The sequence below is a fragment of the Gorilla gorilla genome, chromosome 18 (assembly GCF_029281585.2).
Source record: "Gorilla gorilla gorilla isolate KB3781 chromosome 18, NHGRI_mGorGor1-v2.1_pri, whole genome shotgun sequence".
NCBI classification, from domain to species: domain Eukaryota; kingdom Metazoa; phylum Chordata; class Mammalia; order Primates; family Hominidae; genus Gorilla; species Gorilla gorilla.
In genome coordinates this window covers 23,326,867-23,341,079 of record NC_073242.2, presented here as the reverse complement: position 1 = coordinate 23,341,079, position 14,213 = coordinate 23,326,867, and the positions used below count along the sequence as shown (strand labels likewise).

At 51.5% G+C, this 14,213-nt stretch overlaps 2 protein-coding genes across 3 annotated transcripts in view; one reads left to right on the top strand and one right to left on the bottom strand.

The window, feature by feature from the left end:
* The window catches only part of ERN2 (endoplasmic reticulum to nucleus signaling 2), a 22,926-nt gene extending 21,352 nt beyond the window's left edge, over window positions 1-1,574 (top strand). For both annotated transcript variants that reach the window (XM_004057355.5, XM_063700045.1), the window contains 3 exons: window positions 473-596; window positions 679-746; window positions 822-1,574. In XM_004057355.5, coding sequence (XP_004057403.5) covers window positions 473-596; window positions 679-746; window positions 822-1,034 — 405 coding nt within the window. In that variant the 3' untranslated portion in view covers window positions 1,035-1,574. The remainder of the gene's footprint in view (window positions 1-472; window positions 597-678; window positions 747-821) is intronic.
* PLK1 (polo like kinase 1) lies at window positions 1,517-14,213 on the bottom strand. The gene is made up of 10 exons (XM_004057359.5): window positions 12,525-14,213; window positions 11,613-11,781; window positions 10,799-10,943; window positions 9,694-9,787; window positions 7,772-7,991; window positions 4,261-4,416; window positions 3,140-3,217; window positions 2,491-2,645; window positions 2,207-2,389; window positions 1,517-2,023 (listed from the first exon to the last, which is right to left on the bottom strand). The coding sequence occupies exons 1-10, from the start codon at window positions 13,359-13,361 to the stop codon at window positions 1,820-1,822; spliced, it is 2,241 nt and encodes a 746-aa protein (XP_004057407.3). The 5' UTR covers window positions 13,362-14,213; the 3' UTR covers window positions 1,517-1,819.

Genomic DNA, 14,213 nt, shown 5'->3' with positions numbered 1-14,213 from the left:
TGGGATATTAGATTAGCTGAGGGAAAACAGGAAGAGCTACCTGGTCCTGGCAGCCTGGCTCTTTCCCTAAACTGGGAGCCAGCCTGGACTCCTAAACTCCACCATCTTGGCACTGTCTGGTCCATTCACTGCCAGCTTTGCCAGCCTCAGCTGCCCTTTGTATGGGAATATAGCCCATTCATTTCCACCTGAGTCATCATTCATGCTGTGCCAGTAGCCCACTGCACTTGAGTGAACTTGAGCAAGAGACTTCGTGCCTCTGAACTGCAGTTTGCTCATCTGTAGAATAGGGACAGCAGTACCAAGCTCATAGGTTGGTGGTAAATAACAGAGGTGTGGCACAGAGAAGCTTCACGCCCCCAGAGGCAATGATCCTTGTCAGTCACCCTAAACCACTCCCATAAGACAACACACTCCTGGCTATGTGGCCTCTGGCCCTGGTCACAAGGCTCAGGAGCTCTCTGGGCCCCAGGACGTCAGTGACTGGCTGGAGAAGGAGTCCGAGCAGGAGCCCCTGGTGAGGGCACTGGAGGCGGGAGGCTGCACAGTGGTCCGGGACAACTGGCACGAGCACATCTCCAAGCCGCTGCAGACAGGTAGAGGCCACACTCAGGTGGGCCTGGGTGGTGGAGGGGAGCCTAGCAGGGACGGTTTTGCCACTGAATTCCCTGTCCACAGATCTGAGAAAGTTCCGGTCCTATAAGGGGACATCAGTGCGAGACCTGCTCCGTGCTGTGAGGAACAAGGTATGCGTTGGGGCCTGGGTCTTGGGGACGCCTGGCTGCAGCTGAGCCAGGGTTCTCTGCTCTACCTACCCACAGAAGCACCACTACAGGGAGCTCCCAGTTGAGGTGCGACAGGCACTCGGCCAAGTCCCTGATGGCTTCGTCCAGTACTTCACAAACCGCTTCCCAAGGCTGCTCCTCCACACGCACCGAGCCATGAGGAGCTGCGCCTCTGAGAGCCTCTTCCTGCCCTACTACCCGCCAGACTCAGAGGCCAGGAGGCCATGCCCTGGGGCCGCAGGGAGGTGAGGTGGGCTGGATGCCACACAGATGGTCTCCGTGCTGGCTCGCTGAAGAGCTGAGCCTGTGGCTGGCCTCAGAATCAGAATCAGAAAAGACCGCCAGGCTGGGTGCAGTGGCTCACACCTGTAATCCCAGCATTTTGGGAGGCTGAGTGAGAGGATCACTTGAGCTCAGGAGTTCGAGACCAGCCTGGCCAACATGGCAACACCCCATTTCTACAAAAAATTTGTAAAGTTAGCCAGGCATGGTGGCGCATGCCTGTAGTCCCAGCTGCTTGGGAGGCTGAGGTGGGAGAATCACTTGAGCCCAGGAGTTCGAGGCTGCAGTGAGCCAGGATCATGCCACTGCACTCCAGCCTGGTCCACAGAGAGACACTGTCACCCCCTTCCCCCCACAAGACTGGCAGAGGCTGGGCAGCCTGGGGCTGATGAAGCAGAGATGTTCCCTGGATCCCAGGCCCTGGCACCCCTCAGGAAATACAAGAAAAAGAATATTCACATCTGTTTAATGTGCATAAAGCCAAGGAAAGGACAGTTCCGAATTCAATAGAAATATTCTGTATAATTCATATGGTGGGGTTGAGGGGGAGGGGACAAGGCTGTAGAACCCACACCCGAACATGTACAAAAATAACTTATACAGCAACCCCCACCTGCAAGGATGATGCAGCTCTACCCAGCCACCGGGGCTGGGGGGCACACTGCAGACATGGCACCACGGGAGCCAACCAGTATGGGCCCCAGATGCAGGTGGGAGTGAGGAGGGCACCAGTCCGGAGGGGAGGGCAGCTATTAGGAGGCCTTGAGACGGTTGCTGGCCGAGCGTGAGCTCAGCAGCTTGTCCACCATAGTGCGGGCGTAGCGGAGCCGGCTGGCCAGCTCCTTGCAGCAGCCGTACTCCTCCAGGAGACTCAGGCGGTATGTGCGGAAGTCCCGCTTCTCGTCGATGTAGGTCACGGCTGCCATCAGTGGGCACAAGATGAGCTTGGTGTGATCCTGCAAGAGAAGAGCAGCAGGGGTTGGCGATCCCAGAGGCCAGTGTATGTTAGGGAGTAGAGGGAAGACACAACAGGTTATAGGTACCTGAGCCACTCACTCCACATTCAACTCACATGGGCCACTGCCAGGCACGCGGAGCCTACCCCAGCTCTCTCCTGCGCCTGGTGACCTCCGGCTCACCTGGAAGAAGTTGATCTGCACGCTGCCGTTGCTGAGGTGCAGGATGATGGCGCTGCGGGTGCGGAACCAGGTCCGTAGGTAGGGCAGCCGGGCGAGCTCATCACCTTCGCGCGGCGTGATGTTGGCACCTGCCTTCAGCAAGTGCTCGCTCATGTAATTGCGGAAATATTTAAGGAGGGTGATCTGGATGAAAAGTAGGTAAGGGGTTCCAGAATTAGAGTCTGATCCTCCAGCACAGGTCCCACTTCCGCAACACCACGCCCCATGGGCCGGACGGCACTCACCTTCTTCATCAAGGAGTTGGGATGGGAACTCACGGTGAGGTAGGACTCAGTGCCGTCACGCTCTATGTACTGCAGGCTGTCACCATCATTGTAGAGGATGAGGCGTGTTGAGTCATTGAAGAGCACCCCCACGCTGTTATCACAGAGCTGATACCCTAGGGATCGGTGGAGAGAGGTCTCAGAAAGGGGGAATAGAAAGTGGGGAGTGGGACCGGGTGTGGTGGCACATGCCTGTGATTCCAGCACTTTGGGAGGCTGAGGGAGGAGGATTGTTTGAGCCCAGGAGTTTGAGACCAGCCTGGGCAACGTGATGAGACCCCATCTCTACAAAATATTTTAAAAATTAGCTGAGCATAATGGTGCACGCCTGTAGTCCCAGCTACTTAGGAGCCTGGGAGTTTGAGGCTGCAGTGAGCCATGATTGTGCCACTGCACTCCAGCCTGGGCGACAGAGCAGGACCCTGTCTCTGGGAAAAAAAAAAAAGCTGGGGAGTCAGGGAGCACTGGGAGCCGGAACTGGGAGGCCTGGGATGGAGAGAGGAGGGCACTGAGAACAGTACCTGGGAGCTCAAAAAGGCCAGAGTCTGTAACAACTGAAAAGGTCACCTGGCTGTGCCTGAGTCACCCACCTGTTCTGGAAGAAACCTACCAAGGCCGTACTTGTCCGAATAGTCCACCCACTTGCTGACCCAGAAGATGGGGATGCAGGCAGGATCCTCAGCCTCCTCTGAGACAGAAACAGACAGACAGTTAGTTGGTCAGGACCAGCCTCTTCCCCTCTGCTCCACACATGTGGCCCACACCAGTGAACAGGGAAGCCTGCTGGGCACCCCACCTGGGCTCAGTTGAGAGGCCTAGGGCCCCAGAGAAGAGCAAAGCAGGGCCTCTGCTGCCAACAGGCTCAGACAAGCAGCAGCACAGACATCTCTGCAGAGAAAGTCTCAGCACAGCACACAAAGTTCCACTCACTCCTTCATTCCACTGACCCATTTACTGAAGGCCTACCGTGCCAGGCACTGTTGCAGGTACAGTGAGCAACAGACAAAACCCCAGCCTCCACGGAGCTTACACTGTGGTTGTAGGGGCAAAGACTAATCAATTTAAGTATGGGCAAAATATCAGTGACTTCTATCATGGTAAGAGTCAGAGGCATCTAGTTTTCCAGTTTGGAGTAATTAAGAAACTGTAAAGACAGAAGCCAGTTGCAAACACATCAAAATGTTATGTTCAGTGCATGCAACAAACCCCTTAATTTAAATCCAATAAACAAAGAAGGACATGTTGGACTATGTTGGGTGAGAAGTGTTATGGAGAACTATGCAGTGGGCAAGAGGATGAGAAGCACCAGCAGAGGGGCCAGGGAGATGCTCACAGAGCTGACACTGGAGCAGACACTTGAAGGAGGCCACAGTGTGAGCCATGTGGTGTCTGGAAGAAGTGCTTTCATGCCAGGACCAGGGAGAAAGCCCTGAGGCTGCAGTACATCTGGGTCTGTTATTTCAAGGGTCTTGAAGAAACAATAGGAACTTACTGAGCAAAAGAAACAGTGTATGAAGGTGGCACATCAAGGTGCTAGAGTAAAAAAGACGGATCAGAAAAGGCGGCAGGAGCCACGGAAGCAGGGCCTTGGATATCAGGAAATGGGGAAACCAATGGTCCAATGGAGACAGGGCCTGAACAAGTCACCAGTGCTTTGTTGGCCAAGGCTCCTCCTGCCTTTTCCAGATGCCCCAAGCAATCCTGCCCCACCCAGGGCCCCGCAGTACCCACCTTGCCTGACCAGCCCACGCTCCGAGGGCTTGGAGGCATTGACACTGTGCAGCTGCTGCAGCATGTCACTGAGGTGGCAGTCGACCACCTCACCTGTCTCTCGAACCACTGGTTCTTCTTTTTCCCGGGGACGCTCAGGCAGGGGGTTCTCCAAGCCTAGGAAGGTGACAAAAACAGGGGCGTTGGGAAGGGCACGGGACTCCCCTGCCACAGCTGAAACTCTTCCGAAAGAAAAATTCTCTTAGCTACCACTGCTTTGGGGAAACTGAATCAGTGCCTGGTTATTAGAGCAGCAGCTGCCATGCTCAGGTGACAGGCACATAGTGCTCACTGTGAGGCAACAGATCTTCAGAAGCCATGGCCTCTGACCCAACGGTGTGGCCCTGCAGGATGACCTGCCACTCAGGCAAACAGCTTGAAGGCACCAGCAGCTCAGAGCTGCCCAGCTTTGAGCAAAGAATGGAAAGCATCTTCAGCATCCAGGCAGATGGAAGGGCTGAGTAGTTCAGTTCATTCACAGAATGGATTCAGTAGGCATTTAAATAAAAACACAAGAAATTTTTTTCCACCCCAAAATTTGCTTTATATGCTTATTTATAACCAAAAAAGCTTGAAAAGATAACATGAAATTTTAACGCTGATTATATCTGGGCAGTAGAAACACAGATTATTTTTATTGTCTTTTTCCTTATTTATTTATTCCCCCACCACCATGTGCTAATTCTCCTTGTATAATATAAAATGTTTAAGTTTTCAATTAAAAAACGATGTCATGATAGGGACTTGGGTATGAAATAATAAGATATTAGGGATTTGCTTTAAACACTCCAGCAAGGCCAGACCCAGTGGCTCACACTTGTAATCCCAACACTATGAGAGACCGAGGCAGGTAGATTGAGCTCAGGAGTTTGAGACCAGCCTGAGCAACATGGCAAAACCCTGTCTTTACTAAAAATACAGAAACTAGCTGGACATGGTGGCACACCTGTAGTCCTAGCTACTTGGGAGGCTGAGGTGGGAGAGTCACTTGAACGCAGGAGGTGGAGGCTGCAGTGAGCCATGATCTTGCCACAGCACTCCAGCCTGGGCAACAAAGCAAGACTGTCTCAAATAAATAATAATAAATAGTAAATAATAATTTTTTAAAACACCAGTAACAAAAAAGGCAGGAGGCTGGAATAAATAAAACAAGTCTTTCCAAATGTTGATAACTAGTAAAAATAGATGAAACATGGGACTCATCATACAGTTCTCTCCACCTTCGGGTAACTGAAAATTTCCTTAAGTTTTTAAAATGCGATATGAAAAGTTAAAACTGAAAGAAAAAAAGTAGGAGTCTGAGGCAGGAGGATCACTTGAGCTCAGGAGTTTGAGACCAGTGTGGGCAAGACCTCATCTCTACCAAAAATTTAAAAATTGGTCAGACGTGGTGGCACATGCCTAAAGTCTCAACGACTTGGGAGGCTGAGGCTGGAGGATCACTTGAGCGCAGGAGATCAAAGCTACTGTGAGGTACGACTGTGCCACTGCACTCCAGCCCGGGAGACAGAGCAAGAACCTGTCTCAAATTAAAAAAAATAAATAAAAGCAGAGAAATAAGTAATCCTTTAAAATATAGCCCAAAGAATAAAAATATCCATGAGTCTATTTCAGACATAACCAAATAAATAAATCAATCGGAGAGAAGGAACAGCTCTTCCTTACAGAAGAATTCCAATTATTAAATGCAGAAAAAGTGAGGAAAAGAAAAATTACCATTAGAACATCACTCTAGGCATGGCACAGTGGCTCACACCTGTAAATCCTAAAACTTTGGGAGGCCGAGGAGGATCACTTGAGGGCAGGAGTTTGAGATAAGCCTGGTCGACATAGTGAGATCTTGTCTTTACAAAAAAAAAAATTTTTTTTTTTTTTTTGAGACAGAGTCTCGCTCTGTTGCCCAGGCTGGAGTGCAGTGGTGAGACCTCGGCTCACTGCAACCTCCGCCTTCCAGGTTCAAGTGATTCTTGTGCCTCAGTGTCCCGAGTAGCTGAGATTACAGGTGCACACCACCACGCCCGGCTAGTCTTTTGTATTTTTAGTAGAGACAACGTTTCGCCATGTTGCCCAGGCTGATCTCGAACTCCTGAGCTCAGGCAATCCACCCACCTCGGCCTCCCAAAGAAAAAAATTTTTTAATTAGCTGGGTATGGTGGCACATGCCTGTAGTCCTAGCTACTCTGGAGGGTGAGGCAGGGGGACTGTTTGAGTCCAGGATGTTGGGGCTGCAGTAAGCTATGAGTGAGCCACTGCATTCCAGCCTGGGTGACAGCAAGTCCTGAGACCTGTCTCAAAAAAAATTCCACTGTAATAATTGCTGCAAGGTATGTAGGAACTCTGGGGAGTTTTTTGTTGTTGTTGCAACTTTTCTGTATAAGCCTAAAATTATTCCAAAATGAAGTTTAAGAAAAACCAATACCTAAAAATTGAAAACTGAAAAATGAACTGAAGTTGTACATCAAATTGGTGATATAGCCACAGAGAAAAAAAGTATTTCAAGTGACTTTTTAAAACGATGTATCCTTAGTGAAATCGAGATCATACCACTCCACTCCAGCCTAGGAGACAGAGCCAGACCCTGTCTCAAAAAAAAAAAAAAAAAGGCCGGGCCTGGTGGTTCACGCCTGTAATCTCAGCACTTTGGGAGGCCGAGGCAGGCGGATCACGAGGTCAGGAGATCGAGACCATCCTGGCTAACACAGTGAAACCCCGTCTCTACTAAAAAATACAAAAAAACAGCCGGGCATGGTGGCGGGCGCCTGTAGTCCCAGCTACTCAGGAGGCTGAGGCAGGAGAATGGCATGAACCCGGGAGGCAGAGCTTGCAGTGAGCCGGGATCACGCCACAAAAAAAAAGGAAATTTTTATGTTTTTCAATGAATCATGAAAAAGTGTTAGAAATTTTTTTAAAGGCCAGATGTAGCAGCTCATGCCTGTCATCCCAACACTTTGGTGGAGGTGAAAGGATTGCTTGAGCCCAGGAGTTCCAAGACCAGCCTGGGCAACATGGCAAAACACTGTCTCTACAAAAATTAGAAAAATCAGCCAGGCATGGTGGTGCATGCCTGACAGTCCCAGCTACTTGGGAGGCTGAGATGGGAGGATCAATTGAGCCCTAGAGTTGAAAGCTGCAGTGAGCTGTGATTGTGCCTCTGCACTCCAACCTGGAAAATAGAGGAGAGACCCTGTCTCCAAAAAATTAAATTAATTAAAGTGATTTGAAAGTATTTTTCAGGCTTGGCATTCAATCCATTTTCTTCTTCTTGGGCATGGTACGTTTATCCAGCCATGGTAAGGTCAGTCTTTCCTGGCAGGGCCGAGGAGCAGATGGGCATTGGAACCACGGATTGAAAGACAGAGGCCTGTCCTACTCCACACCTGAGCTCTCAGGGCCAGGGACTAAGCTGCACACACCCCTACTACAACCTGGGCTTTCTCTGGGGGCTCTGCTCTTACCCAGACCCTTGTTGTACCTTTATTGAGGACTGTGAGGGGCTTCCGGTTGCTGGGGTCCAGGCTGCTGGGAGCAATCGAAAACCTCGGTGGAATGGTCAGGCAGGTGATGGGGAGACGGGCAGGGATATAGCCAGAAGTAAAGAACTCGTCGTTAAGCAGCTCGTTAACGGTTGGGCGGGCAGTGGGATCTGTCTGAAGCATCTTCTGGATGAGGGAGGCGGCCACGGGGTTGATGTGCTGGGGCAGAGAGAGGGACAGCCATAAGCAGAATGTGAAGGGGACCCAGAGTACAGTACGGCCTCAAAGGAGCTGCAGGTTCCCAGCCCACATGCAGCCCCCAGTCTCAAATACACCACAGGTCAGTGGTTCACAACTTGGTTCAATGCCAAGTTCTCCACTGTCAGCTTTACTGAGCACCATTGACAGAAGGGTCAATGGACTGTGGCCGAACACCAACTCACTTTCCTAGCACTCACTATGTGCCAGGAAAGCATTCTAAGCACTCCTGTGTTTAGCTCACTTAGCCCTCACCAACTCATCTAAGGGGTGGGGATCTATTATCATCCCTTTTTCACAGAGGAGGAAAGTGAGGCACAGAGAGGGTGAAGGCCTTGTCTAGCTGGCTTGATTCCATGCTGTCTCTGACAGTGAACTGACACTTTGTGATGGATTTACTATGTCTGTCCTTATGGTGACAGGCCTCCTGGCTTCACACAAGGACACTACACTTCAAACTGGCTGTGTGCTAGGCTTCTGCAGGAACCAGCTATTCCTTTAAATGTATTTCTGTTGGTGGTTGTGAAAATGCACACCACGGCCGGGCGCGGTGGCTCACGCCTGTAATCTCAGCACTTAGGGAGTCCGAAGCAGGTGGATCACAAGGTCAGGAGATCGAGACCATCCTGGCTAACACGGTCAAACCCTGTCTCTACCACAAATACAGAAAAAAGTAGCCGGGCATGGTGGCGGGTGCCTGTAGTTCCGGCTACTCAGGAGGCTGAGGCGGGAGAATGCCGTGAACCTGGGAGGCGGAGCTTGCAGTGAGCCGAGATTGCACCACTGCATTCCAGCCTGGGCGACAGAGCGAGACTCCGTCTCAAAAAAAAAGAAAAAGAAAATGCACACCACTATGCCATTAGGAAGCCCTGGGATTCACAGTGATTCATAATTCTGAGAGCACTCACCACATGCAAGGCCTCTGTGAGGTGCTCCAACGCAGGAACTCCACTTTATAGATGGAAACTATGGTTCAGAAGATGCAGGCCAGGCTGGGCATGGTGGCTCACGCCTGTAATCCCAGCACTTTGGGAGGCCAAGGCGGGTGGATCACCTGAGGTCAGGAGTTCGAGACCAGCCTGGCCAACATGGTGAAACCCCGTCTCTACTAAAAATACAAAAAAAAAAAAAAAAAAGCCAGGCGAGGTGGTGGGTGCCTGTAATCCCAGCTACTTGGGAGGCTGAGGCAGGAGAATCGCTTGAACCTGGGAGGTGGAGGTTGCAGTGAGTCAAGATCATGCCACTGCACTGGGCAACAAGAGCAAAACCACCTCAAATTAAAAAAAAAAAAAAAAAGATGCAGGCCATTTGCCCAATGTGATCTCGCTAAGTGGCAGAATCCATTTGAATTAAGATAAACCATTTCTAAAGCTTAAGCACTTTTGCCTCCTACTCCTTCCTACCTCCTTTGTTTTTTGCTTTTCACACAACTTTTGGGTTACCCAATCTCTTGAGAATCTGCCAACTCTCTCCCCCTAGAAAAAATGCTTATGTGCACATACATGTCAAGTTCTGTATGCAATTTCAGACACAGGCCCTCTCAAGCTCTGTGGCTACCTTAGAGGTGGGATAGACCTATTTCTGGTCCTAGGATATTGCTGGGCTCCATAAACAGCTTCTGGGGAAAACAAAATAAATGTAAACTTAAAGCATCATTAGTCACCTTGGGAATACTGTATTCATTCTTCTTGATCCGGAGGTAGGTCTCTTTTAGGCAAGAAGTCTCAAAAGGTGGTTTGCCCACTAACAAGGTATACCTGTAAGCACAAGGTAGGATTTGGCACCAGTCTCCCAGCCACAACCCAGACATAAGAGAAATCATCTCAGGGTCAGAACAAAGGTCAGGCATCCTTTGGACACTCACTCTAACTCTGGGGCCCCTGAAGACAATCCCTAAGTCTACTGAGCAGCCCCAGAAGCCATGACATTGGCTAGAATAAGCCCTCAGCAGAATACACGTGGTGAGACCAGGATTCTTAAGGGCCAGTGATTTTTTAGCTATAGCCTGTGGTCATCTAGGACTCTGTGCAAGGGCCTCAGACGCTGCCTGTCATGCAAAACAGGTCAAAGGGCTACCTGCGCTTACAGAAGCAGCTCCACCTTTAGCAGTTCTGTACTTAAGTCTTCAAGTTTTCATTTGAAAAAACCCCACTGCAAAGACGTATGAAAGCCATTGCTACAACTCATTTCTAACTCTCCAGTACCTAGGCCCAAAACAAGAAAGATAACACTTGAAAAGGCCCAAGCCTCTGCCTGCCACCAACCGCTGCTGATGGTCTCAATCCAGACAGACCACTGGCACCCCATCTTTCCATCTGTAACTCCTGGCCTAATTTCCCCCACCATGCTAATGCTCATCGGTGTTTAAGACCTTATTGTGCAAGGGAATCACCAAGGGACCTTGTTAAAAATCCAGATTCTGATCCAGTAAGTAGTCTGGGTCCTGAGATAGGGTATACAAGTTCCCAGATGATGGTGACGCTGCCCTGTGGACAACTCTAGCAAAGGACTACAGTAAGGTTGTGGAGACTCTCCCTCCTCCTCCTCCTCCTCCGCTGTACCCATGACCTAGGCTGCAGAAATCGGACAGGATACACCAGTGACAGGGAAAGATATGACAATTAGGCTTTGTTTGGGGATGACTTGTCCCTTGGAGTAGGCTTTCTGTAAAGCAGGCCGAAAGGTCCACAGAAAAGGTCAGCCAGGTAGGATGTCCCAAAGTTGCCCCTGCTGAGACCAGGTAGGTCCAGAGACAACTCCCAACTTACATGATACACCCAATGGACCACACATCCACCTCGAAACTGTGCCCTTTCTTGCTCAGCACCTCGGGAGCTATGTAATTAGGAGTCCCACACAGGGTCTTCTTCCTCTCCCCGTCATATTCGACTTTGGTTGCCAGTCCAAAATCCCCTGGGACAGAGGGAGGAAGAGTTGGTACTTAGATGCCAGCCTCTGACATCTGTCAATGCAGAAGGCTAGTTAAGGTTTGACCATCCAGAACCAGGGCCATCTGATCCCACAAGCCTCTGCTCCTTGTATGTAGCAAGGCTTGCCCAGGAATCTTCCTCGCATGCTGACACCACGGAGGTGCCTCCAGTGACACTTCTCACCCCTCCTTTTAGAAAGGGGCTATGCTTTGAAACAGGAACTGACAGGGATAGTAAAACTCCAATGCCTTCAAGGATCAAGCAAGTTAACCTCCAAGACTTGGCAAGTCTGTGAAGAAGTAATGGGAGGAATAGAGACTGTGGCAAAGAAGTCTGAAGGGGACAGCTGTTTTCCAGCTCAGCAAAGGGCTGCCCTAAGAAAATGCTGTCCTTGTATTACTGAAGCTTTCACCTGTTTAAAAGGAGCTCTGAATCAAACTTTTTGTTCAATCAAACCTTCCAATTCAAAAAATAAAAACAAATTCAAATTCTTTGTAAAAAAAAAAGAAAAATGTTGTATTGGGGCACAAAAAATAATGCATCTGTAGGCAAGATACTGACTTGTGGGTTGTCTCCTTCCCTTCTCCCAGCCTCCTCCAAATTCCAGCCTCTTGTAGTGATGTCAAGCACCCCTGCAGGCTCAGCAACTCACCTATTTTCACCTCCAGATCTTCATTCAGGAAAAGGTTGCCCAGCTTGAGGTCTCGGTGAATAACTCGGTTTCGGTGCAGGTACTGGCAGCCAAGCACAATTTGCCGTAGGTAGTATCGGGCCTCAGGCTCAGTCAGGGCTTTCCTCCTCTTGTGCAGCTCCAGGAGAGACTGTGGGTGGGAAGGAGAGGGCAGGAGGGATGGGGAGGTGGATTGAGGCCGGTGGGGAAGGGAGAGGGTTACCAGGCAAAGGAAGCACAGGACTGGACTCTGGACTCCCAAGGGATGAAAGAGGGGTCTTGGTGGGTTTCTCTCCTTCCCTACGCCCCCACCCCATTCCTTCTCCAGCACAACGGCATCTGGACCCTGCCTTAACACTGTCCACAACCATTCGCAGCACCCCTTCTCCTACTAGCTTCCCCCCTTACCTGGGGGTCCTCTCTCAGCCCCACTCCGGAAGCTCCGAGTCCCCAGCAGCAGATCCCTTTCCTGACTCTTATCTTCCCCGGAAGGCCCGAAGTCTGGCTCCAACTACCCCCCCACTGACCCAGCTCCACTCCAGAAGCTCCCAGGGCGCGGCATCACTAACCTGGGACTCCTCCCTGGGCACTCCAGGGCCCTAGCGTCCATTACCAGCACCCCTCCCCCCAGCACCTCGCGTCCAGAAGCTGACTTCCCTATCAGCAACATGACTCAGACTCCACTTCACTGGAACCCCCTCCTCTAGCAGCTCCCAGAGCCAAGAAGCCCTTACCAAAGACACTTTCCATACATAAGCGGGAGGCTCCCAGCACCCTTCTCTAGCAGCTCCAAGTCCCAGGCTCTCCCTTGCTGGGCACTCTTTCCAGCAGCTCCAGGTCTGGGCGCTCCAACTGCCCCGCAGGCAGTTCCAGTTCCCCAGCAGCGACACTCACCCTCCGGCGGCAGAGCTCCAATACCACGAACACGAAGTCGCTGTCCTCGAAAAAGCCGTGGAATCCTACGACGTGCTGGTGGGCGAGGCTGCGGTGAATGGATATTTCCATGGACATCTTCTCCCTCTGGTGCGGCTTGAGCAGCAGAGACTTAGGCACAATCTTGCCCGCGAACACCTCCTTGGTGTCCGCGTCCGAGATCTCGAAGCACTTGGCAAAGCCGCCCTTGCCCAAAAAGCGGCCCCGCACATAGCGCCGCCGGCTGCGTGGGTCCACTAGGACCTCCGGGATCTCTTTCGCCGGTGGAGCCGCCGCCGGAGCTCCGGGAGCTGCAACTCCGGGGACCCCGGCTTTCCCAGGGTCGGCCGGTGCCCGTGCCAGCTTCCCTGCAGTCACTGCAGCACTCATGCTCCCGAAGCTGCTCTGCAGACCTGGATGCGAGCAGAGGCTCCGCACCGCTCCGCTCCTCCCCGAATTCAAACGCGGCGCTGGGAACGTTACAAAAGCCTGCGCGCCACTGATTGGCCGCGGGGATTTAAAATCCAAACCCGCCCGCCGCGCGGCACCATGGGAGCGCCCTGCGCAGCAGCAGCCTTTAAACCCGGACCCAGCCGGGGAAAACCTGATTGACACGGACGCCCGAACACGTGGGATAGCCTGGGAAACCAAACCCGGCGTGGATGCGGAGACCCAGCCCCGAGAGAGGAGGAATTCCTTCGGGGTTTCTCCCTTTCTCGGGCGTCCGGGAAAGCTCCTGCGGTTCACTTGCGCCTCCTCCAGGAAGCTTTTACTTAAATCTTCCTCTACCTCGGGGCCAGGGAACAGTAGCATCGCCATCACCTGAGAGCTTGTTAGAACCGCAAAGGCAAACGTTCAGGCCCTACCCCAGACCTCCCAAGTCAGTGTCCGCCTCTCAACAAGACCGCTCAGGTGATTCCTACACATCCTGAAGTTGGAGAAGCACAGTACCAGAGCCCCCCATGATGCAACGAAGCTGTCTGGCCTGCTCGCTACTGAATTTCCCAGGGCCTAAAATAGTGGACACTCAGTTTCTTGGTCAGAGGGAGGGAAGGTTGGAAGAATGCCTAGCAAACTGGCAGGTCATAGCCAAATGTGTCTTGCGGGGTTTTGTTTGGCCTCCCCCCACGCCTTTTTTTTGTGTGTGTGACAGAATCTTGCTCTGTCGCCCAGGCTGGAGTGCAGTGGCACGATCTCAGCTCACTGCAACCTCTGCTTCCTGGGTTCAAGCAATCCTCCCGCCTCGGCCTCCCAAGCAGCTGGAATTACAAGCATGCACCACCATGCCTGGCTAATTTTTGTAATTTTAGTAGAGAAGAGGTTTCACCATGTTGGCCAGGCTGGTCTTGAACTCCTGACCTCAAGTGATCTGCCCCTCGGCCTCTCAAAGTGCTGGGATTACAGGCGTGAGCCACCGCGCCCCAACATTGTAAAACATTTACAGCATTTAAAAGAGGAGCTCATAAAAGTTGGGATTTGTGGCCTTTCCTGAAAAAAATCAGCTCTAGCTACTTACTCTGTGCCTACATGCTTTCAGTTTGCCAGTTTCCAGCTACACCCGTTTGCTCTGTAGGTACCTGAGTGGCAACCCTGGAACAGTAAAATACCCAAGTTAGAAGCTCTTTCTCTGTGCCTCCTTAGCACCCTCTGATCCTTCATAGAGCCCAGCAA

Excerpts from the sequence above, each read along its gene's own strand:
- PLK1 (XM_004057359.5), bottom strand. The coding sequence starts at position 13,361 with ATGGCGATGCTACTGTTCCCTGGCCCCGAGGTAGAGGAAGATTTAAGT. Across the intron at positions 7,992-9,693 it reads ATGAATACAGTATTCCCAAG|CACATCAACCCCGTGGCCGC; the intron begins GTGACTAATGAT and ends TCTCTGCCCCAG. Across the intron at positions 2,390-2,490 it reads CCAACTCCTTGATGAAGAAG|ATCACCCTCCTTAAATATTT; the intron begins GTGAGTGCCGTC and ends CTTTTCATCCAG.